This window comes from Geospiza fortis, unplaced genomic scaffold (genome assembly GCF_000277835.1).
Source record: "Geospiza fortis unplaced genomic scaffold, GeoFor_1.0 scaffold203, whole genome shotgun sequence".
Classification (NCBI taxonomy): domain Eukaryota; kingdom Metazoa; phylum Chordata; class Aves; order Passeriformes; family Thraupidae; genus Geospiza; species Geospiza fortis.
The window spans coordinates 2623660-2646425 of record NW_005054385.1 but is presented as its reverse complement, the minus strand read 5'-3'; the positions used below and the strand labels follow the sequence as shown (position 1 = coordinate 2646425).

At 40.0% G+C, this 22766-nt stretch overlaps 1 protein-coding gene across 2 annotated transcripts; it reads right to left on the bottom strand.

Annotated features, from left to right (window-relative positions):
* TRIM36 (tripartite motif containing 36) lies at positions 1-22163 on the bottom strand. Of its 2 annotated transcripts, none has more exons than XM_005425339.3 (9): positions 21932-22163; positions 14274-14599; positions 11084-11230; positions 9992-10087; positions 8868-9121; positions 8142-8266; positions 7066-7359; positions 6491-6788; positions 1-4747 (listed from the first exon to the last, which is right to left on the bottom strand). In XM_005425339.3, exons 1-9 carry the CDS (start codon positions 21960-21962, stop codon positions 4393-4395), a joined length of 1926 nt encoding a protein of 641 aa, XP_005425396.2. In that variant the 5' UTR covers positions 21963-22163; the 3' UTR covers positions 1-4392. The 2 variants fall into 2 exon arrangements, with proteins under 2 accessions (XP_005425396.2, XP_030916420.1); XM_031060560.1 differs by having other exon boundaries at positions 14274-14388; positions 21967-22055.
* Between the last annotated feature and the right edge of the window lie 603 nt (positions 22164-22766).

The following is a 22766-nucleotide window of genomic DNA, read 5'->3' as shown; positions in this document are numbered from 1 at the left end:
AGCTTTTATTAAAAAAAACCCAGGACAACACTTTTACATTTCAGAATATTTTCAAACAAGGCTTTTTTTGTTAAAGCTTTAGGTATCTAAAAAGTGTCTACATGATTCACACCTGTATGAAGCTTTGCAAGTCACACCATAGTCACCAAACAGCTATATTGCACAAAGATCCACACAATACCACACCATTTTTAGCTTAGTCTACATTGTAAAGTGCTGTTTCATAGGGAGAAACTTGAAAAAATAATTATCTGGATAGGCAAGTACTGCTGAACTGTATTTCTGAAAGCTGACACTTCCATAGTAGTGGAAAAAGTATCACAGCATGTTGTCAGTGCCTCTTGACAGTGTGTTTTTTATTTAATAAGCTGGAGTAAGCACCAAAGAGTACGGTCTGGAATGCATACTAAGTATTCAAGTAACACCAAAAGCCAAATTAATTTTTAAACTCAGGATGAGATAAATACAGATATATCAAAAGGTAGATAAATGTTTAAAGTAGCATCAGTTTCTGTCCAGTAGAGTAATTGCATAGCAGAACACATGTTAAATTAATTTGAAACTCTAGTAGAAAAAGCCCCTAAATTTTGAATTTCTTACTTCTACAGTCTCAAACCAATAATCTTTTTTTAGATCATTGAGTCTGAGACACTGTCTTCATATCTGCAATAGATTGTTCCATTTACAAATATTTCCATAAAGTAAAAAAAGGCCCGGGCATACAAATCCAGATGCTTATAAAAAATCTAAATGTGGAAATGTGGAGTGCTAACCATGACATAAAGAATCTAATTTAGACCAGTTTCTGAAATAGAGGAATCAAAAATGAAACATTTGTCTATGGAAGGAGAGTTGGTCTGGAAAAGAAAGTTCAGCCCTACAACCTACAGCTCTAAGCTGATTCTTGGTGTGGTAGATGAACTGACCATTGCCAGTTATACAAGGGGAGAAGTCACAGCTACTGAAGTAAGAATCCTTTCTCCTGGCTCTCTCTGACTGCTGCACTCACACGTAATACTCAGCAGAGTATACTAATGTAAGAGTTTTCAGTGCTTGACTTGGGGTTTAATAAATATTGGAGGGGGAAAAGAAGTGGAAGGAATAAAAAATCTTAACAGCAGGGAGATCGTCTGAGTCTCACTACAACCAGTTTGCTCCAAGACCTGGAAAAGCAAACAAAAACATGGGCATGTTTGTGTTTCCAATTAAGCTACTCAGGAACATCCAAGTCTAGAAGCGACTGAAGAGCTGCAGAAGGCCCTCAGAACTCAGTGACTAGGTAAACAAGCATTATCAACATAAACAAATGCAAACCAGCACACCAGGTGGGGAAAACCCTGCACACACCCTGCACAACCATTAGGACTGCATGAAAAACACTCCAGAAGCTTCATCACGAGCATGGTATCGGGTATCAATCAAATAAAAGGCAATTAAGGTTTTAGCACTACAAGAAGAAGGAAAACACAAAACTTTGTCATCCTTCACAGCAACAGAGTGTCTTATGGACGGACTGTTCAGTCAGCCTCAGCAGGCAAGAAGAGAGCAATGGCTTCAATCCAGTAAGAGGGAAGATGAAAGGGACGGAATGACAGAAATTAAAGGCTATAATGATAACCATCTAAACCAGAAGAAATTACTAAAAAGGCTAACTAGTAAGAGACAGTTTGTCTTTTCTCTTGGGGGAGAAAATTCCAAAAGGTACCCCATACTTCACACCTGCTGTTGGGACATCAAAGTGTTTCTCACACAACTCAGAGTGAATCTGTGGAGTGCACTTTCACACAATCTTATCAACACAGAACATTTGCAGGTGAGATGCAGACAAGAAGTTGCGGTTGCTTGGCCTTTCTGGCTGCCATGCTCATGCTGGCATAGACAACTGCTTCTGACAGTTTTTTCCAACGTGGCCACAGTCAGAGGCTTAAGAGAGAAGACACTGGGAGAGGTGGACTCGAGGTCAGATCAGTTCAGACAGCAAAGCCTGCAAAAGATTTGCATTATGACCTATATTCACTTAACTGTATTGTGATTTTCAGGTCCCATTCCAGAGCTCTGCAGCTGTATACATGTACTTAGTAAGCATACTTCACACACATTCATCAAGATGCAACACTATCCCCAAATTACAAAGCATATCCCCAAATTAGAAAGCATATCCCCAAATTAGAAAGCACCAAGTACTTACTAGAAACATCCTTCTCTTTAGATCCTTATTTTTCCACAAGTCAACAGTTCACACACCCTACTTTTTTTTTATACATGGGTTTCTATAAAGAGAGGCAGTCCACCTCCATTCTCAGTAAGATCATGAAACAGATCCTCCTGGAAGATAGGTCAAAACTTACGGAAGACAAGAAAGTGATCAGGGACAGCCACATGAGTTCACCAAGGGCAAGAATTTCTTGACTCACCTACTGGTCTACGGTGACCCAGTGACTGCAACAGTGGATAAAGGAAGAGCTAAGACATACCATGTACCTGGACTTCTGTAAGGCTTTTGATAAGATCCCCCACAACATTCTTATCTCTAAACTTGACAGAGAAGGGTTTAAGTGGATGGACTGTTCAGTGAATAAGGAATTGGCTGGATAGCTATACCCAAAGAATCACAGTCAACAGCTCAATGTCCAATCAGAAACCAGTAATGAGCAGTATCCCTCAAGGGTCTGTCCTGGCACCGGAGTTGATGTGGATCTCATGAGGTTCACCAACAACAGGGTACTGCACCTGGATCCAGGAAATCTCCACTATCAATACAGACTGGGGGATGTAGAGAGCAGCTGGGGGATAGAGAGCAGCTCTACAGAGAAGGACTTGGGCATCCTGATGGATGAAAACTTGGCCATGAACCAGCAATGTGTGCTTGTGCACACTGCGTCCAGCTCTGGGGCCCCCACTACAGAGTGGTTCCAGAGGAGAGGCACAAAAATTGTCAGAAGGCTGTAACACCTCTCCTGTGAAGACGCTGCAAGAGATGGAGTTATTCAGCATGGAGAAGGCGGCAGAAAGACCTTATTATGGCCTTTTAATATATAAAAAGGATTTTAAAAAAAGATGAAGTCTTTTACCAAGGCCTCGAGAGACAGGACAAAGGGCAATGGTTTTAAACTAAAAGATGACCAATTTAGGTTGTAGATTTTATTTTTAGGAAGAAATTTCTAACAATAAGGGTGGTGAGACATTGGAGAAGGTTTCCCAGAGAAGTGGTGGATGCCCCATCCCTGGAAGTGTTCAATGTCATGTTGGATGCAGCTTTGAGCAACCTGGTTAGTGGAAGATGTCCCTGCCCATGGCAAAGGGGGTTGGAACTAGATGGTCTTTAAAGATCCCTTCCAACTCAAGCTGTTCCCATGGTTATATGATTCTGCGAATGTGATACAGTTTTTAACATTAGAGGAGCTGAAATTTGAAGGGAGACATCCTTTAAGGCAGAAATTAGGCCTCAAAACTTAACTAGTGCATTTTTAACATTCTTACTAAGAAAAATCCAAGCTGCTACTAGATTAAAAACAATCAGGTATTTCTTTAATACTTGCTTTATAGGTTAATTTTTTAAATTCACATATAATTACTCATGTCAGCAACTCACTTGCTTTTGCCTAAATACCAGGTACCGTTACTCACACATGCAAACATTTCTGATTTTTTATTCCAAATTCTGACATTTAAGGTACAATTGCACTTTATTTTAGATAGCTTATAGTAAAAGCCTAGAAGAATAAAGAAACTTACCATTATGCCACCAACTATATGACACTGAGTGTCAGAACTTGAGTTTTAACTTACAATCACATTAAGGGTATACAACATGCAATCAGATTCAAGTTTACCTTCATCATTCCAAGTATAAGTTAAACATTCAACACCATTTCTAATTTCTTCTTCTTTCATATTATATTTTTATATGCTATTCTGTGCTGAAAGGCCCAACTGGTGCTCAGGGGTTAACTGGAAAGCATTTAACCCTGCAGAGGCATTCAGGCAGATTTCTTAAAAGGAGAATGGCAATCACACACCATCAGCTTGGACTTCATTAAATACAAAACTGACTGTGTAACGATTTAAGTTAAATAAAAGGCAGATTTCTACCCCGAAGAGTAAGTTTTGGTTGCTAGTCCTGAAAAGTAAATTTTGGTTGCTAGTCAGACTTCTTCCCTGCTTCCATCAGGAAAAGAAGTGTGTGGAGAACAGCATTGCACAGATCACAAGAAAGGCAGGAGAATTCCTCTGGTGCAGAAGTGCCTGGACCATTTATTTGAAAAAAATCACAGGCCAGAGGCTTGTGAGCAACTTTTAGGTAGAATATTATTTATCAGGACTAAAAGCTAAGGTAGAATTCTTCTGCTTTCATTTTCTGTCTCAGAACAGCAATGGGAAGAGATTACTGCACTAGATGTCATCATGGTACTCCCTGTCCTCGGCTGTGACAGCCTCCTCAAGGTGCACTGCCGCACCGCCCATCAGAGCAAACGCTGGGTACATCAGGCCAGAGCAATCCACCTCACACTCATACAGGCACTTCATACGGCCTGCATCATAAAACCCTACCCTGCCTCTGTCACAGTCAAGGCAGACGCCCAAGCACGATGGCAGGGGAAGGATTCTGCTGGCCGGATCCTTGGGAGCAGCAGGTGTGGCAGGGATAAAGAACTTCTTCATGCCTAAAGTGACCAGTGTGCAAGGCTGCGATGAGTCAAAGAAGGTATCTTCACTCCCACTGTCATGACCGCTGTCTTGCTCGTATCTGGAACACAAAAAAACCCCATGTGCTTTTGACAAATGCTGAAGAGGGATCAGTGATGTGAACAGGAGAGGAATATTTCTGTCAGACAGGCAACACCATATGATCACCCAAAAACCTTGGATGGTAAAAAAAAAATCATAGAATCATAGAATACCCTGAATTAGAAGGAATAATTAATCAGTGTCCTCATCTTGGCTGTGTAGCCTGTAGTAGATTCCCACAATGACATCCACTTTGTTGGTGCCGTAATCCTTACCCAGAGGTTCTCAACTGCAGCATTGCCAGCTGCAGGCTCCATACATTCCAGACACTATGTTACAGACAGTGCCACCCCCGCCTCATCTGTTCCCCTGTCCCTCTGAAGAGCCTGTAACCAACAGGGCACTCCAGTCACAGCACTCATCCCACCAGGCTTGGCTTACACCAGTGACACATAACCTTAGCCAGGAAAAAAGAGGCATTTAGTAGGTGGGATTTCACTTGGGTTACTTCAAACAATTAATAACAGCTGAACTCCAATAAGGACAAAACTGTAGAAGGCTTTACTAAGGAGTGGATGTATCTAAATGTACTTAGGCTAGGCAATCATTAATGAATCTACAGGTACAGTAAATTAGTTAACTTGAGAAGTAACTCAGCAAATATGACCAGTCCTTACAGACAAGAACATGTCCTGTGAGTTTTCCATGATGCTGCTATGTTACAACATCTGTAAAAATCACAGAACAAAAGGTAGTGTTTTAGTGGCTTAAGTTTGGTGGCTTTTTTAAAGTGCTCTGTCTGAAGACTTCCCTGAAAGTTTCCCAGATGGTTACTGGAGAGTCTGCAGACGTATTTGGTCAGTCTACATGCTTTTCTCTCCACCTCTGTCCTCAGATAAAGACACATAGAGAAGCACACATTCTTCGGTAGAGACATTCCCTACTTAGGATTTCGGTTTTGGGATGCTTGTGGGGGCAGTTCTTTCTGTGTCAGCTAAAATTTTACAGCTATCTATGCGGAGAAGGAAAAAGAAATCAGGAAATTTAGATCTAATTTCTCACTTTGCAAATGGCTCCATCTGGCTTTAAGCAGCTCAAGATTGTGCTGACACATTTTCCATGTGTTATACAGGAAGAAGACAAACATTTGTTAAATTTCTAAATAAGAGTCCCCAGGAGATAGCCTCCCTGACTGCAGTTCCCACATATGTCCAGGCTTGCTCTAATTGTAATTGTGAGATGGAAATCTTTTTATTGGTTTGTCCACTGTACTTTGGCTTGTGCTCAGTAGCACTCCAATACAGTATGCAACCATGTAGCCTGGGGTAAGTCAGTGACTTGGAATCCACTGTGACACAGCTAGTGCAAAAACATACAAATATGCACAGTGAACGCCATTCCTCTGAAAGGCTGCCAAACCTTGTATGCCAAGGGAATTAAGGCAGAGCCTTACTACTGATAATCAAGTATTGCTTCAATCTTAAAACTTACACTTATTATTAACCTTCTTGCTTTAACTGACATTCCTTGGCATCTACAGGAACCTGACTTCTTTCCCAAAAAGAAAGAAAATAGGACTCTGGATAATCAGGACATCTTTCTGCAAATGATGGAAGAAACTGCTTACACAATATCCTTCAAACTTTTCTCTGGTTAGGTTCACCTTGTGTACTAACTGAGAACAGACTTGCTCTTCATTTATTTTTTTAAAAAAACATCCTCTTATGTAAAACATGCATTAAAGCAAGAGTATGCAATTTACCTTGGACTGATAACATCAGAGGTATTGTGGAACAATTTCTGTATCTTGCTGCTAGGGACAACTCCCACTTTCACCAGGTATGAGTAGGCTTCCACATTAAAAGCCCAGAAGTGCTTCCCTTTGGCAATCCCAGTGTCACCAATGATGTAATCCAGGGTTGTGAAGCATCCAACCTGCAAGCGCTCAGATCCCAGAAGCAGAGGAAATCCAGCCCTACTTTCCACAGATGTTCTTCTTGGGTTCAGCTGGAGATGTTCATTGTTGTACCCACATTTGTCATCAAAAAGAAAACTGAAAACTGAAAAATAGTATCCCAAAAAAAAAAATCTGCTTAGTTATGTATTTGGCCTTCTGTGCTTATAAATTACATTTTAAGTCATACAAGCATTAGAATTTGCCACTTTTAAAGGCTACCAGGAATGTCATGCAAGCTAACAGTCTCTGTATGTTACTGACTTAATCTATAACAATGCTTCTAAACATTTATGAAACTGGTAACAGTGTAGGAGACATCTGGGAGCTACTGGAAACTACTTTCAGCTCTTAACACTGACAGACATAAGAAAATCTCATACCTGGAGCTGGAGGAGTACGCATAATAACTTCTCGGCTCCAAGGGCTGCAGATAGACCCTTTGTAAGCTCGAACTCTAAAGGCGTAGCTGCTGTCATCATCGAGATCAGATAATACTTTGCTCTTGCCACACACTTCAGTCTTCTGCCATGTCACACTCTCCTCTTCTTTATTAAGTTTATGATACTCAAGGACATAGATATCAGCTGAATCTGTCTTCCCAGAGCATTCCCAGCTGATAAGAGTTTTGTTGTACATTCTGCTCTGCTCTTCGTTGATTTCTGGTATTCCTAGACCTGAAACACATGGGCAAAAAGGCTCTGAAATTTAGATACGTGTTGTTTTGGAGTTAATCATACAACCAGTCCTGGGTAACCCAAACTGTTACTGCATTCCAAATCTAGCTGTGCCCCTGTGAGATTTCAGACACTTTGTAACTAGGGACTACTACAGTTATTTTTGGCCCATTGCTATTTTGTTTTTTTAGTAAACTGTTATTTTCTTTACTTGTATCTACTCATATTTGTTCTTCCTTATTGGTGGAAAGGGATTGGTTAAAACTATATTGCAAGGAAACTCATTTTAAAGCATCCACCTCTTAAAACTATCTTAAACCAAGAGATAACCCCTTTGTTGAGCTATAGCACTGTTAAAGGGGGGAATCTGACTCAGTTAAAAGGAGATGAGGATGGTTCTCTGTTCATACACTTAAATAAATCCCCTATTTTCTGTTTTTACTTTGAAAGGCTTGAGTCTTTTTTTTTCTGGCAGCTTTAAAAACTATTACTTTCTGTCATGCAATAAAAAGTTTTTAGAAAGACTGAGTGTGATGTAAATACAATATTTTGGAAGCCAGTGCAAACTGGTACTGAAGGAAAGGAAACCTAATTTTAGTTTCTTTATGAAAGCTGAAACTGACACTGCTGCCAGGTAATGCTTTCTGAATCATGGAGACAGAAGGAACAATGCAAGCCACAACACTGAGCTCTGCAACTGCCACCCTGTGCAAGTTCTGCCTTTCTCCAGATAAGCCCTTAAAGCTAAAACTTGAGAAAGACCTAATGCTCTCAGAACTTACCGTTGGAATGGAAGGACAAGTCACCAAGGATGTCTTCTTGCTTGGCAGTGTCCACCACAAAGTCTTCAAAAGTAGTTTCAGCTGCTGGCCTAAAGCTCTTCAGAGACTCAGTAGCTTTTTGGATTCTGAAAACACAAAAGTGGGATAGCACAAGAAAAAAAAAAGGCAATTCAAGTTGGACATTCCTTGAAGTAAAAATGCTAGGTTTTGCTTTTAAAAAAGTTTTGCTTTCATGTACTTACTGATGTCTCCCAGAAATTTTCTCAAGAATCTCTGGAAAGATTCTCAAATGCCAAATTTAAAGGCCTCTTGTACATCAGTGTAAAGATAATGAACAGGTAGTCATTCAGTTGGCACAGCATTTAAACAATCTGGAGCATTATGTTCAAAGAACAAAACTGATGTAGGGCACTAGTAGAGAACACAAAGATCAAAGAGCCTAAAGCCAGAAGAGACCTGGTAGATTAACTTGCAAATACCTGATAAAATCTCTGAGACAAGGAATTTGTCAGGGAGCTAAACAGAATACCCTCCCACTTCAGTCCCACTGAACAAGGCTAGGCATTGTGGCAGGACAAGAGCACTCCTCTCCTAAGTGTCGTTTTCTAAGGCACACTCTAATGCAGGAATACCAGCTAAACATGACCAGGATAATCTCCCAAGAATACAGCTGCACAGACATCCTGGAACAGCACTTGCACCTCAGACAGAACATATTTAAGATACCTGACATGAAGTTGTTTTGCTGTTTGAACGAAACAAGAGGGATCCGTTTCTTTAAGCACTTCTTGAGCATATCCTACAAGGCCATTATTTTCCAGGAGTCCTTGGTATTCTTCCACTTGTGTTTGCAATTTTTCCAACCTTATATTCTTAGAAGTTTCGATTGCCCTAAGAGCTGCAGATTTCTTCTCTTCCAGGACACAATATAATTTCTCAAAACTCTGAGATGCTTCTTGTTTAGCTCTTTCACTGTTGCACTAGGAGCAAACAAAAGACATTTCAGACAGATTCTACATCACTGTGACTCTGTACAGAAACATACTTAAGGTTGTTCAAGACATCACAGTAATCTAGAAATCCATTTGACAGGTAAGACTAATGAGCTTTGTTATGCTATTCAGCACTGAAAATGAGATCAGCACACCACCCAAGCTAGTCAGCATTTGCTGTCTTTAACAGAGAATGAAGAGCAGGAAAGTATTCCTCTGATTACACCCTGAGTTATGCATTACATTTGTCTAGATAGCTCATGAAAAAGCACTGTAAAAACAGTCTCAGAAGTCTTCATGCCCAAGTGCTAGATGCCCTTCCACCTTCCCCATCCACCCTGACCTGAGGGTCCAGCCCAGCTTCTCGTGAACCATAGTGTCACCTCTGAATACTGCCCTGGATAAAAGGAACTGCAAAACTCAGAGGCAGTCTGCAATCAAGACACATCAGTACTAGGAGCTTCTTTCATTTCTGCCTTTGTGCATTTCAGCTTGTATGTGACTCTTTTGCAGGGAGATTTTGCCCTTAATTCTGCCTTTCTCAAGGTAAACAGGCAGTGTAAATAGTGCACCATCATAAATACACAAATACGCTATATGTAACCCACTTTGATTAAGGTATCAAGTAAGCTTTATTTTATTTCAATTTACACAAAAATAAACTTCCCTTTGTCTGCTTCCCATACTGGCTGGACTAGGTCTTACCATGTGTGATTCAGTCTACCACAAACTGTTGAAAAATTGTTTTACTTCTTAACTGAAAAACTCAAAGTTTGAAACATTTCACTGGAAACAGTTTTGAATCCCTCCTGTGACTGTACAAAGGCCAACCCCAGACAACCTTGAAGCCACTCTTACCTCTGTTTCTTTCAGCAGCAGATCCAGCTGTGTGATGTGAGCTTTCACCTGGCACTCCTTACTGATGAGGTACTCGATATCTTTTGAAAGTTTCTCCTGTTGAAGTAAACCAGCAAAAACAGGGCATCTCACACAAAGTGACAACCAGCACAAGCAGGTCATGCTGTTTTGTCCTCAGTTTATCTAGCCACAAGGACAAAAGCATGACACCAGTTATGAGCAGCAGTCCTGTGGATAATTGTTTGGTGACCTGCAGTGACATCAAAGCAACTGTGAGAGAGACTGCTAGCACAGGCTTAAGGATCAGAGGTAACAGTGTCAGCTGGCTCCCAATCACCCAGGAATCACCTTCTCTTGGATTGGGAAAAAGACGCTTCAGGACATTAAACTTACAGAAAGGATAGTTATTAACTCATTTGTAGTAAGAGTTGCTAGAAAAATGAGTAGTTCAAATCACAGATTTGTCCCAGTGCTTCCTTAGCTGCAAGAGTTACAGGAAAAGCCTTGCAAACTGGTGAGGAGGCCAAATAGCACAAGGCAGGCTAATCTGATCTTTTTTTTTTCCTTTTTTTTTTCTCCTGAGAGCAAGAGAGGAAGAAAAGGAAGAAGAGGAAGTAGGTGCTGTCTTCAATAACAATCTGATGTTTGCAAATCTTTACTGTTGCACTTTGCTTAGGAAATTAACATTCTGAAGCTATGCAGCTTCAGAAACATACAAAGATACATACAAAGATATCAACAGATACTTCAGACGCATATTTCTCAGATGGGCTTCTGAAGTATCCTCTACCATAAGCTACCTGAACACTTATATTAAAAAAAAATGATTGTAAAGTTGATTAACTACTTAAACCTTCTGCGTTGTCTGTACTGCTGTACAATTAGCTGAAATAAGATGACAGGACTTTTCTGGGGTTATATTTCAAGCATCATAGCAAACAGTTTGGTTTTAAAATATGCCCTATATCACATTAATGTATACATTAACAAATGTTGCACAATGACAGGGCTCAAAACTAGTTCAGGGTCTCCTAAACCCACATCCTGGCTTCTATCCAGTGGGACTTTGCCCTCAATGATATTTTCTTTTACCTTAAGGGTTTTGTAGGCAGTGCTCATGGTTGTTACTCTATGGTTTGCATGACCTCCACCCAGTTTGCAAAGATGACAAACAGGCCTTCTGCAGATTTCACAGTACATGTTTACTCTCTCCATTTCATGTTCTGGACACATCAAAATCTGTGGGGAAAAAAAAAAAAGAGCAGAGACAGTACAGGTGTACTTCCAAAAGTAGAGGTTCTCAACAAAAAATCAAAACATCCAATGAACCCAAAGCAGCATGTGACTTCATCAGTGAATTTTTATAGTCAGTTTATCTTCTACCTTTTATATTTGTCAATGCCATTGAAAGCCAGCAGATGAACACATACAGTTTCACAAGCTTTACAGTAAGTAAGCCTCTAGTAGTGTCTGTGTGGCCTCCATATAGCAATCAATCTTTTGCTAAACCCTGCCCATGTTGTTTGCATTGCCTCCAGCACCCTACACTCCAGCTCAGAGCTGTAAATGCAGTATACAACACACCCAGCCTGTCAAACTTAACCATGCTCATGCCAGCATCTCTTGCAAGAGCTATGAACTGTTTCTTAAAGCAAGAGCTGACATAACATTGTAGCAATTTAAGTCCAAGCTAGATTTTAATAAACCACATAGCTGTTGCTTTTGGAGCTACGAAGTGCAGCCACCACCTACAGCTACGGTCATTTTAAAGACAACACTTCAATTTTGTGTTTCAGTTTCTCTGTCTGACTCCAGTTACAAACTGTTCACACTGGCTGCTACTTCCAGGATTAGCTCAAACAGCATTGCAAGAAATCTGTTTGCTAAACATCACCTTTCAAAACCAGAACTTGTTGAAATAAATGCTCAAAGAGTTAAAAAAGTGCTGCTCAAGTCCAAGTTCAGGCAACAGATTAAACATATAAAGCGTGTGTGTGTGTGTTTGTTTTAAAAAAGAAACAATGCTTGCTTTGCCTCATTCTAGAGCACTGAAAGACAATATTTGGATCGTCTATTACATAAAAGTTACCAAAGAGGAACTTTTGAGGAAGCTTTTCAGTTTCAATATGCCCCCACACAAGAAAGGTCAGGAAAGGGCATAAAAATAGAATATTGTGAGCAGCACAAATATGGACACAGTAAGCTAAAACTTGAAACCAGCTTTCAAGTCTCAAATGTTATCTTAAGGTATGGTGAAAGGCACCAGTCTCACCAGCACCTTAAGACTATCCTTAAACCAAATATGCAATTAGCAATCCCATTTGGATTGACTACTGGATTTGGAAGGAAATAAAAAAGAGAAAAAAGGAAGCTGCCAAGAAAATCAGCTGTGCAGGCAAACATCTCCAAAAGCTACAGTCATTCACTTAATCAGTGGAAGTAATTTTTCCACAGCAGTGTATAGCCACACGTCACAGAAAATCCTTGTTTTTATTCATCTCCTCATATAAGCAAGAACTACAGCCTGCAAGCAAGAGACAGCAGAGGTCAGCAGACTGCCTTGTCTTCTCTCAAGACTCAAGAACAATCAGCCCAGTATGTGCTTCTCCCATCCCCACCACATACCCTACAAAGTGCTCTCCAGCCTGGTTGTAAATTAAAGTGGTGACTGAGGACATTGTTTAGGAAATCAACAAATACTTCATGCTTTCAGCTCAGGTCTTAAAAATGCAGTGCAATGAAAAATGCACTTTTCTTACTTTATATTAAGCTCAAACAGTCCTCAGAGAAGTTTCTATAAGAGCATGGTAAAGATCAGCTTACCACAGTTGGGAAGTTTTTCAAAACAAGTAGATGTACCTAAAGTTAACTACACTGTGCTTTTCTCCTTTTTTCCCCCTCTTCCTCTCTTCACATACAATTAGAAATGCTAAATCCCACATGTGCACACACACTTAATACATCAGTGTCAGAATAATCTAAACCACTTCACCCCATTATGCTCTGCTTCAAGAGAATTCACCTACTGATTTTAATCCTGAATTCAGTCTGCATGTAGTGTAACACCACAGGGCGCTTTTAGGAGTGCACAGGGATCACAAGATGCCTTTGGTATTTTCCCATAGCAGCACAGCAGCTGTGAGGATTTAGATGCCATAGTAGAGAAGTTTTTAAGGAGCTGTACAGCATTTTAAAGCAAGAGCTAGAAGATAGCATGCAAACTTTCACCTTTCTCATTTATCCAATAGAGGGACATTTCACACAATGTGCAAGCACATTTGAAAGCATATGAAGCACATGCTCACTTTTAACTGGAATTGATGTTTTAGACTCAAGGAAAACACCACCAAGTGGACTTCTGGATGTTGAGTATCTCCCAGTGTGCCAACTTTAGAGGCTCAAATTTTTCTAGTCTCAGAAGGAAAGTACACCAGCAGCCAAGAGCTTCTTACGCACTGCACATTAGTCAAATTTACTTAATTTAATCATAATTAATCAGGACTCCTTGACCATCAGCATGTCTGGCACCTGTGGTACATCCAGCAAGGAGGAACAGGCACATGCCCCTTAATGTCCCCCAACCTGTGCTGGGACATTAAGGCCATTATTGTGGTCCCCGGTTAGCAAGATAGTATCTGTGACATGTAACATCTGTGATCTAACAAATTCAATAAGGCACTGCCACGTACTGCACCACGCTCAGCATGAGACACAAAGGTAGTGGCATTTTGTTATCACTGTTTTTCAAGCACAAAGCATCCAAAGGGGATGTACCTAAAGGGGGCATGGAAGAGGCCAGGTGTGTGAGGGTTTTTAAGTTTACCACACACAGGCATCCTTCCCAGGCAGTCCATTCTAGATGCTCAAGACCAAGGTGCCAGTAACACCAAGGGTATGGATTCAATCCATGTATGAATCATTCACTCAAAAGCTGGACTTGATGATCCTTGTGGGTCCCTTCCAACTTAGAATATTCTGTTATTTGTGAACAATAAGTCTTAAAAAAGAAAAAGAAAAAAAAAAAGAAAAGGAAGACTCAAATCACAAGTAACACAATCCACTCCACAAAGTAAAAACCCTTATTTTTACAGGACCCTTCAAGTATGTTCTCAATGTCCCCTTCAATGACAGCAAGGAGCAAAAGCTTGTGGTTCACTCAATAAAAAACAGCAATTGTCAATAAAGCAATCATGGTCCTAAAAAGCAACTATCATTGCACAGATATGTCTGCAGCTACATGAGAATGTTGCAACCTGAATTCTGTAAGGTACAGAATACTTACCTTGGGTCTGAAGTTGGTGGTTGGTCCTACGTATTCATGCTGGGCTTTCACTGTTCCCCAAGGATGGTGTATTTTGAAACATTCATTGCAATAGCTTGCACTGCAGTCCATGCAACTCTTTGTGGACTCCTGAGGTGGAGGTTTGCAGAAATCACACATAATAGCAATGGCTGCCCTGGCTGCCTGTCTGTATCTTTCCACAATGGTTTCCAAAGTGAAGTTGCGAAATAAGCCATTGATGCCACGCTCCCCAAGATCAATATCCCGCTGGCAACTCGGACAAGGAAACAGAGTCGATCTAGGAGTCAGTGAATTGCGTTTTCTACCTGTGTAGACACCAAAACCCAATTTAGGATGAGTGTAAACCAAACTGGTTTAGATTTTAAAAGAAGCACAGGAATTTACGAACCAATTCCAGACTGTAGCACATCATCCAAACCAGTACAACACCAATTCATATGCAGTCTGCCAAGCCAAAGAGAATTCAATTGCCCTGACAAGGTAGTGTAATGTCTGACTCCAAAGAAGATTACAAACTATTACTCGAAAACTTAATTTTATGTTAAGATAAATTTAGCTCTTCCAATTCCATTTTCTTTATCTAGTTTTGGATGCACTCAAGCTGTAACCTTTTGAAACAATAAACACAAAACTTCGTGGAAGCCAATTGGTTTACACTAACTGGTTACCCATCTAGAGAGCAGCAGCCTCCTAACATATTGAAGTGAAAGATGCTTACTCCCAGAGCAACAGAAACACATAGCCAACCTTGAGGTCCCTGATATTTGCTTTGGCTGAGTTCAAACTTAATTTACTCATCCCAAGAGGCATTACAAAAAAAATGGAAAATGAGGGAACAGTGTGACATCTTGTAGATGTGACAGTCTGGTCAGAGAGCAAGAAAACTAGGTAAGTTTTCCCAGAAAACAAGGTAAGTTTTCAGCTTGTAAGACTTTAGGGAGTTGAAGAGAAACAATGACAGCTTATTAATATAAAAAAACCTGCAGGTGTTGCTTTCCTACTCTCTGTTTTCTTGATTTTCTCAAGTCTCTCTCCAAAGTAAAATCACAGGCTTAAGAAAAGCCACTAAATTAAGCCTTTTGAGTCTGTAAGGAGATGGCTCACACAGACTCAGAGGTTATTCTCAAGGTAATATTCCTGAGGTTATCAAACCAGGAGTGCATCCTGTCTCATCATATACCCACAAGCTGCAACTACTAGAAAGAATCCTTTATGTATTTCAAAAGCAGGCTAAGCCAGTCCTTAGGCTTAACTTGTATTCTCTCAGCTTCACCTTACAAAGAACCAAAACCCCCAAATTCTGTAGTTCTGGTGTGTTGCTTTAAGATCTCTTTAAGAGCACTGCATATTGGTATAACTGTCCTGATTTCATCTGGGTTAGAGATCATTTTCTTAGTAGCTGGTACAGTGCTGTGGTTTGGATTCGGTGTGAGGTTACTACACTGATGTTTTGGCTGTTGCTAAGTAGTGCTTACCCTAAATCCAGGACTTCCCAGTTTTATATGTTTCACCAGAGAGCAGGTGCATGAAAAGCCAGGAGGGAGAACAGCCAGGACAGCTGACCCCAACAGCCAAAGGGATATTCCAAACCATAACATGTCCTGGACACGACATAAACTAGGGGCAGTCAGGTGTGACAGGGTGGGCACTGGGCGAACAATTGTATTGTGCATCACTTGTTTTTCTTTGATTTTTAGTCCTCTCTCTCTTTTGTATTACTATTTTTTTATTTTTGTTACCCCTTCAATATATACTCCAGTATATCATTAACTCTATTCCAGCTGAAACCAGGACACTAACAAATTTGTAAATGGAGGTATGACTTAAAGCTGAATTCTTAGTGTTGAAATTGGCTCTTCTTCAGAAAGGGAAATTTGTTCTTCTCTGTATTTAATCAGTATTTTCCCATCAAAATTGCCAATGCTTTATTTCTTTCTGAAGTGTCTTGTAATGCTATCCAAAAGACACTTGCCTTGAGCTACTCTCCTGTTGCTCCTTCACCTAACAATCCAAAACCTCCATTCCTATCATGCCCTTTCCAGTCTCTTCAAATGAAACACCAAAACAACCCTCCTGTGAGGAATCAGTTCCTTTAAATATCTTTGAAATTTAACCCATGGTAGTTATGCATGACTGTCAGCTACGAAGTCACAATCAGAGCATGGATAAGTGTGCATGCACTGACAGTCTCCCGCCCAGCTTGGTCCCATGCTTTTCTGTAAGTTCTGAGCAGAACAACTAGGCTGCATTTACAGAAGAGGATGGGTGACACAAGGCATAGGTATGCAACTCTCTACCTAAGGAAGTAGTGATTGTTGCCTGATTTCACTTTTTCTTCATGGTTACTTGAAATGAATTAATTACTGCACATCCTGCAGTACTTATAACTTGGCATACACAGCAACACACGCATGCAAGGCACAGCAATAACAGTGAAACACAAATTGTATTTTCAGTGTACGCTCCAAGCTAGCACTGCACACAGGAACACAGAGAAATCTTCTATACAGACTTCTACAATGTCCTAGACAAAAAGATGGCTTTACATGCAATGCCATGCAGACAACAGCTACAAAAAGTGATCTAGAATACACACATTTGCTGAAACTAATAAAATAATCATACAATGCAGCATATATCAGGACTGCCTACAAGTAGTATGCTAGAGCAGAGAGCGAACAATGACAAAGCAAGAAAACAAGGAAAAAAAAACATGGTGCAGTGGTCAAGTTTAAAAATACAATCTGAAATTCTTATCCATCCCAATGGAGGCCTTTCATTCTGCCTGTGGTGGACCGAAATGAGACTGTCATCATGAGCCATGCTCTGCAAAGACTGGTGACATTCTTTACGAAAAGCAATCCAGTATCAAGGAAGTCCTGCACACCTTCAGATGTCTCATCCCTTTTCATTGACAGCACTCTGAGAATCTAGGTTGGGTTTTTTTTCCCATTTTAAACCCTCGAAATTTATTTGCTAAGCTGCTTGGCGTGTTCTGCCAGTTCAATACTCAAAAATAAGGAGATACATCCTCTTTTTGCCTAGTGAGTGTTAAAATACTACCACTCTAGTTGCTTTCTGCTTAAAGGATTTCTATACTCATATTTTAAGAAGAAAGCACTGATGAAGTAGTGAATTACTTTGGACACTATCTTTCCTATCTGTATGATGTCCAACTTGCTGAAAATAAATTCTGGTTATATTTAAAAAAATTTAAAAAAAAAAAAGCACACAAAAAAGAGCAAAAAACCCCTTGGATTTTGTAGACATATTTAGATATGCAGCTTAGAGAAACTTAGCTCCTACCCACACTCTCTTTTAGACTTGCCAATTCAGTTTACAACAAGCAAACATGTACTTTGTGAAATATTAGAAATCACCACACGAAATTTTCCACTGTGATTTGTAAACTGATTGCTCCACTTGCAATAAGTTGCTCAATCAGTTTACAAAAAAAAATCACAACATACACTCAGACTCACAAGTGTTACCATACAGATTGCAAAGACTCAAGTCAAAAAGCAATTTTAAGTATGTCCTTTAAGGACAATATTTAAACATCATCTTCGCAAGGAGAGGTACCAACACTTAAAATGTTGAAAAGTCCAAGCTGCAGTGAATGGTTTGCAAAGGGATAAGACATCTTAAAGCTGTGTTTTTCAAGTAAACAGTATTACCAGAATTCTATGGTTGTGGAAGATATGGACATTTAATGTGTGAAAGTTTAATAAAAAAAGATTTAAAAGTCAACTGGATTCTCTTGCAACTGGATTCTCTTTTTTAAAATACAAATATATATGTTACCCCATAACTCAGTTAATGTTTTTGTATGGGCTTTTAGAGAGAAGGAAAAAGGGAAGGGAAAAAAGGTGATAGGGATAGCAAGGGGAAGGGGTAAAGAGGGAAGCGGGAGAGAAAGAGAGAGGGAAAGGGGAAAGGGGAGAGGCGTCCTAAGAGAAGCCAGCAGACCCAAAATGTTACTTTCAGATACTTTAGTCTTTCACAAATCAAAACAGCTTTCTGCAAAAAGAGCAGACATGGACAGCTTTCCAAGAGGTCTGATGGTACTGTACGGTATCTCCGTTTAAGGACACTTTCAGCCTTCAGCTGAGGCAATTTAACTTCCTCTTCCCATCAACTGCTTTGTCCTCCACTGAGTGTGAAATTCAGATTTGTGTTTAGCTCACTTCACATCTGTCTTGAAGGACACCATATTCTATGATTACTCATGTGTCTGCCAAGACTGCGGCAACAAGGAATTTGGGGACTTTTCTCCCATTTTTGACCAACAATTACATTTAAAAAATTTAATCAGTATTTAAAAAGTCCACACAGTGGCTGAGCTGCTCAGACAAAGCTCAATTTTGGAAACAAGATATCATGAAAAGACTGACTATCCTTCAATCTGATTGTGTCATTAGACACACCAAATACTACAAGTCTAAGTGTAAAATGTTTCATTTTCCTCACACATTCATGTGCTGTGATAAACTGTGAGATTCATAACTACCTACTCATTTCAACATGGTGTAAATTTCAATCTGTTCTTCATCAAATTAAGCAGGTTTAAATACAATAATGAACCAATATTACATTCCATTTAGCAGTGATGGCCAAACACGACCTGTAAACGTAAGGAAGACCAATCCAATAATCACACTTCATTATCAGTAAGACAGTTTCATTGAAACTTCAGCATGTAAACTCCTGAAAATTAAAAAGCAGGGGGTGGAGGAGGCAGTGTGGTGATTGCTAGGGTTCTGTGTGCATTTTTGTACCCACCAATGTATATTCAGTCATATACACACAAGGAAAAAAATATAATCCAATCCTTAACTGAATTCCAGTCCAGTTGACCTTTAAATCACTCTTGCACAGAATGAAAAGCTGCCCTTATAGAACTTCTTCGCTGTACCTTTAGTCACTGCAAAATAATTTTTGTGGACTTGACCACTGACAAAAAGCTATATGCTAATTGACAATATTTAACTCGAGATCTAAATGCTAGACTATCTCTAGCCAACACAAGAAGTGAAGCATTTCTACCTCTGCACCCAAAAGACCTCCTCTGTGAGGCTGCGAACAATGAACAGAGAGCTGTTTAGACATCAAAAAATGAGATATACCATTGGTTTACAATGGTTCAAATGAAAAGCACCAACTCTTTTCTCTCCTGTGGCTGCTTAACTCCTGCAGGGTTGAAAGGCAAGAATGTTTAATTTCCTAGCATATCAAACAACAGTAAGATTTAAGCAGAACAGGAAAAGGGAGAAATAAGGCATTGGCAGGGGGAGGGGCATAAGGAAAGATATTTCAAACTTTCACACGAGTGTCAACATAACCACATTACACGCTTTAATTGCACCCACACTGTAATTACAGTAACATTAGAGATAACTGAATAGCAATAAGAAATAGCCTTCATTTTCATGCTATATACAGCAAGACTTTGCTAACTAAAAATTATTTTAAATACAATACAAACAGGAGAGCATTTCTAACCAGCACATACAGCGGGTTTTAAGCAGCACATACACTCCATTTCTGTGAGTTCTGTCGTTTTTACACCAAGAGAAATTGTACTTGTAAATGCAAGCTGTGTGTGCACAACAAATACAGAACATGACCAAACACAGACTAGCTCCTTCTGGCATATCAAGAATTTAAATGCCAACCCATTTTAAATAGATTCTATTCCTTACAGAGACATCAGGGATTCTTTAAGTGGGGGGAAAAAAGAAACCCCATAGTGGGAATAAGGTGTCATATGCATTTTGAAATGTGGCACTAAGGTCTTGACACTGGCATGCCCTGCACAAGCCTCCCAGAAGTTCTAGTGGATTTTTGTTATGCATGTGAGACCCCACTTTGAATGTTTTCCTTGCATTATCTCTCTTATGGAGCTGTTTTCTTGCAAATTCCCCCACAGATCACAAAGCCAATTTAGCAAGGCAATGCACAGTATGAGTTCTTCAGACGCAATAAAACAGCTAGGCAAATATAAATTGCAAGCTGGCAACCATTGCTGGTAACAAACTGGTCTGAGAGCAAATCTCACACTCGATATCGCAATGGAGCTATAATGCCTATAACATTAGAAGCAAAGACAGTATAATCTGAATTTAAACATCTATTCTTTAATGCTTCAATTTCCATATGCTTTTCATTCTGTAAATTTGAACTGTCTGAGATGATAATTTTCCTGTGATGTGCATCTGCCCAACACTCTTTGAGGTAAGAGGGGGCAAGCTCATTATTTCCAAATCTCAACCCTCTCTTGCTACTCATCAAACAGGTCTTTAAGAAAGCCATCACCTCCCTGTTAGCAGGTCAGATCAGGAGATATATTCCCATCAGTTTGCTGAGACGGTGGCAGACCACGGTGGATTTAAATATTTACAACTCTTGCAACAACTTGTGTACGTGTATCTCAGAACGTGGCGGTGGTGGCAGGAGAAGTACCAAGTGGCTTTTTGCTTAACAAATTTATTTGAAAGAGTACCAGTACTAACAATTCAGTACTAAGCAGAAGCTGGTGAAATTGCACATTTGATCTGCGAAAACTGGGAAGGATGAACTTTAGTAACGTGAAATATAATGTAACTCATGAGATGTCCCCAGCCTGGGTGTAAAATCCCAGGACGCCTCAACCAAACCTCCTTCCTCACCACCCAACCAGGTGTTTTCTACGGACAATGCTCAGAAATCTGCGGAGCCAACCACAGCTTCATACCAATTGTTAGTAAAATCAACCCCACTCGCCGAAGCTGATCCTCTTTAATATATTCCTAATCATTAAGAAACTATGAACCAGCATTAGCCTTTTAAAGATAAAGCTTTAGAGTTTCTCTTGTTGCTAACTCCTCCTGAGCACAGAGGAGTGTGGTTTAAAGTGGATAATTATGTCAGAAAAAAGCCTGAAAGACAAGATCAGATATCTTTCAAGAAGTAAAGCATGCACAAAGCACTTTCAGTGCATCTGTAGGAGAGCAAACCAACTCATCCACAGACTACAAAGACTGCAAGAATTTTTCTAGCACAATACCACAAAGAGCATGAGGAGTCCTAAAGCTAAGCACTCCTTAAATCTTCAAGCAAGAAGGAGGCTGTTAGGGCTGTCTGCTTCCAGTCATCTGCCCTTCAAATCTGCAACTGTGCACTAGTCATAACCAATGGAAAATTGTTTACTGTATGCATAATGAAGTGGGCAGGACAAAAGTAGCTTGCAAAGTCTACACAGGCTCAGAAGGAAGTCAGAACTACTGCACTGGGGTTGGTTGAAACCAGAGCAAACCATGGCAGGCAATGAAATCGCCAAAATCTACGTCTCCATGCTACTGAACATGATGCTACTACATCACCATGCAACTGAAATACAGAAATAAACAAACACAATGGTTATAAAGATTTACAGAATGCCACAAAGACGAATCTATTAAAGATGGAACAGAGTGCATTGTCCTTAAAAATATTCCCATTGTTCAGGACACAAAATTAACAAGAGTAGCACTATCCCCAAGTTATCTCTATAACCACATCAGGAGTACCAGGAAGACATTTTACCAATGCAGACACCATTCAGCTCAAGCCAGTCTAATAATAAAATCAGGAAAACATGCACAATTTCTGATACATACCTGATCTATTAATCCTGTCAATTCTGTCCATGCTAGAAGCAGCGATTCTAATTCGAGGGCTACTCTGATTAGAGGATTCAGAGCCTCCATCAGCAAAGGAGTCTTCAAATGCAAAAAGTATTTCTTTCACACATTTGTGACAGATGTTGTGCTGGCATGGAAGGATCAGTGGATGGGTAAACAATTCCTTGCACGCTGGGCAGATAAGCTCTCTTTCAATACCCTTAATGGCAATCTTCATGATAGAAAGAGGGAGAAACAAGTCTAAGTGCAGGAAAACATGCGCCACCAAGACTTATGGCACTGCTTTATGTCACCAAACCCCAGCTCTGCAGAACAAATACACACAATTTTATCTGGTTTGAGGTACTTCTTTGGCTAAAACAAACATCAATTAACATTTATGAAAGCACTGACAGCATTCATTTCAACTGAAGTGAACATTGCCACTAGGCAAACTCAGTTCATCTTTAGGTCATGTCTGCATTGCAGGGGAGGAAAGGAGGGGAGTAGTCTTAATTCCACTCAAGGACCTAGTGAAATGCAACCGAACGCAACCATACTTCTTAACAATAGGAGTCCATATGTTTAGCTTGCTCGCTGGCTTACGAAGAGGGAGAAGGGGGAAAAAAGGGAAATTAAGTGTCAGACTGGTTAAACAACAGGCTTTCCTGACGTGTAATTCACGTTTAAGGGCTGAAACTGTCTTGACTTCATTAGGGTAACAATTCCGAGTCAGGAACATCATTTACTTATTTATTTATTTATACGTTTATTTACGTCTTTTATCTGTCGCACAAAGAGCCGCCTGTGGATAGGTGCGGCTCTTCAGTAA

Coding starts and splice junctions, on each gene's coding strand:
- TRIM36 (XM_005425339.3), bottom strand. CDS start 21,962: ATGGACAGAATTGACAGGATTAATAGATCAG. Junction 9,122..9,991: donor TGCTGCTGAAAGAAACAGAG/GTAAGAGTGGCT, acceptor GTTTGCTCCTAG/TGCAACAGTGAAAGAGCTAA. Junction 7,360..8,141: donor CTTGTCCTTCCATTCCAACG/GTAAGTTCTGAG, acceptor CATGTGTTTCAG/GTCTAGGAATACCAGAAATC.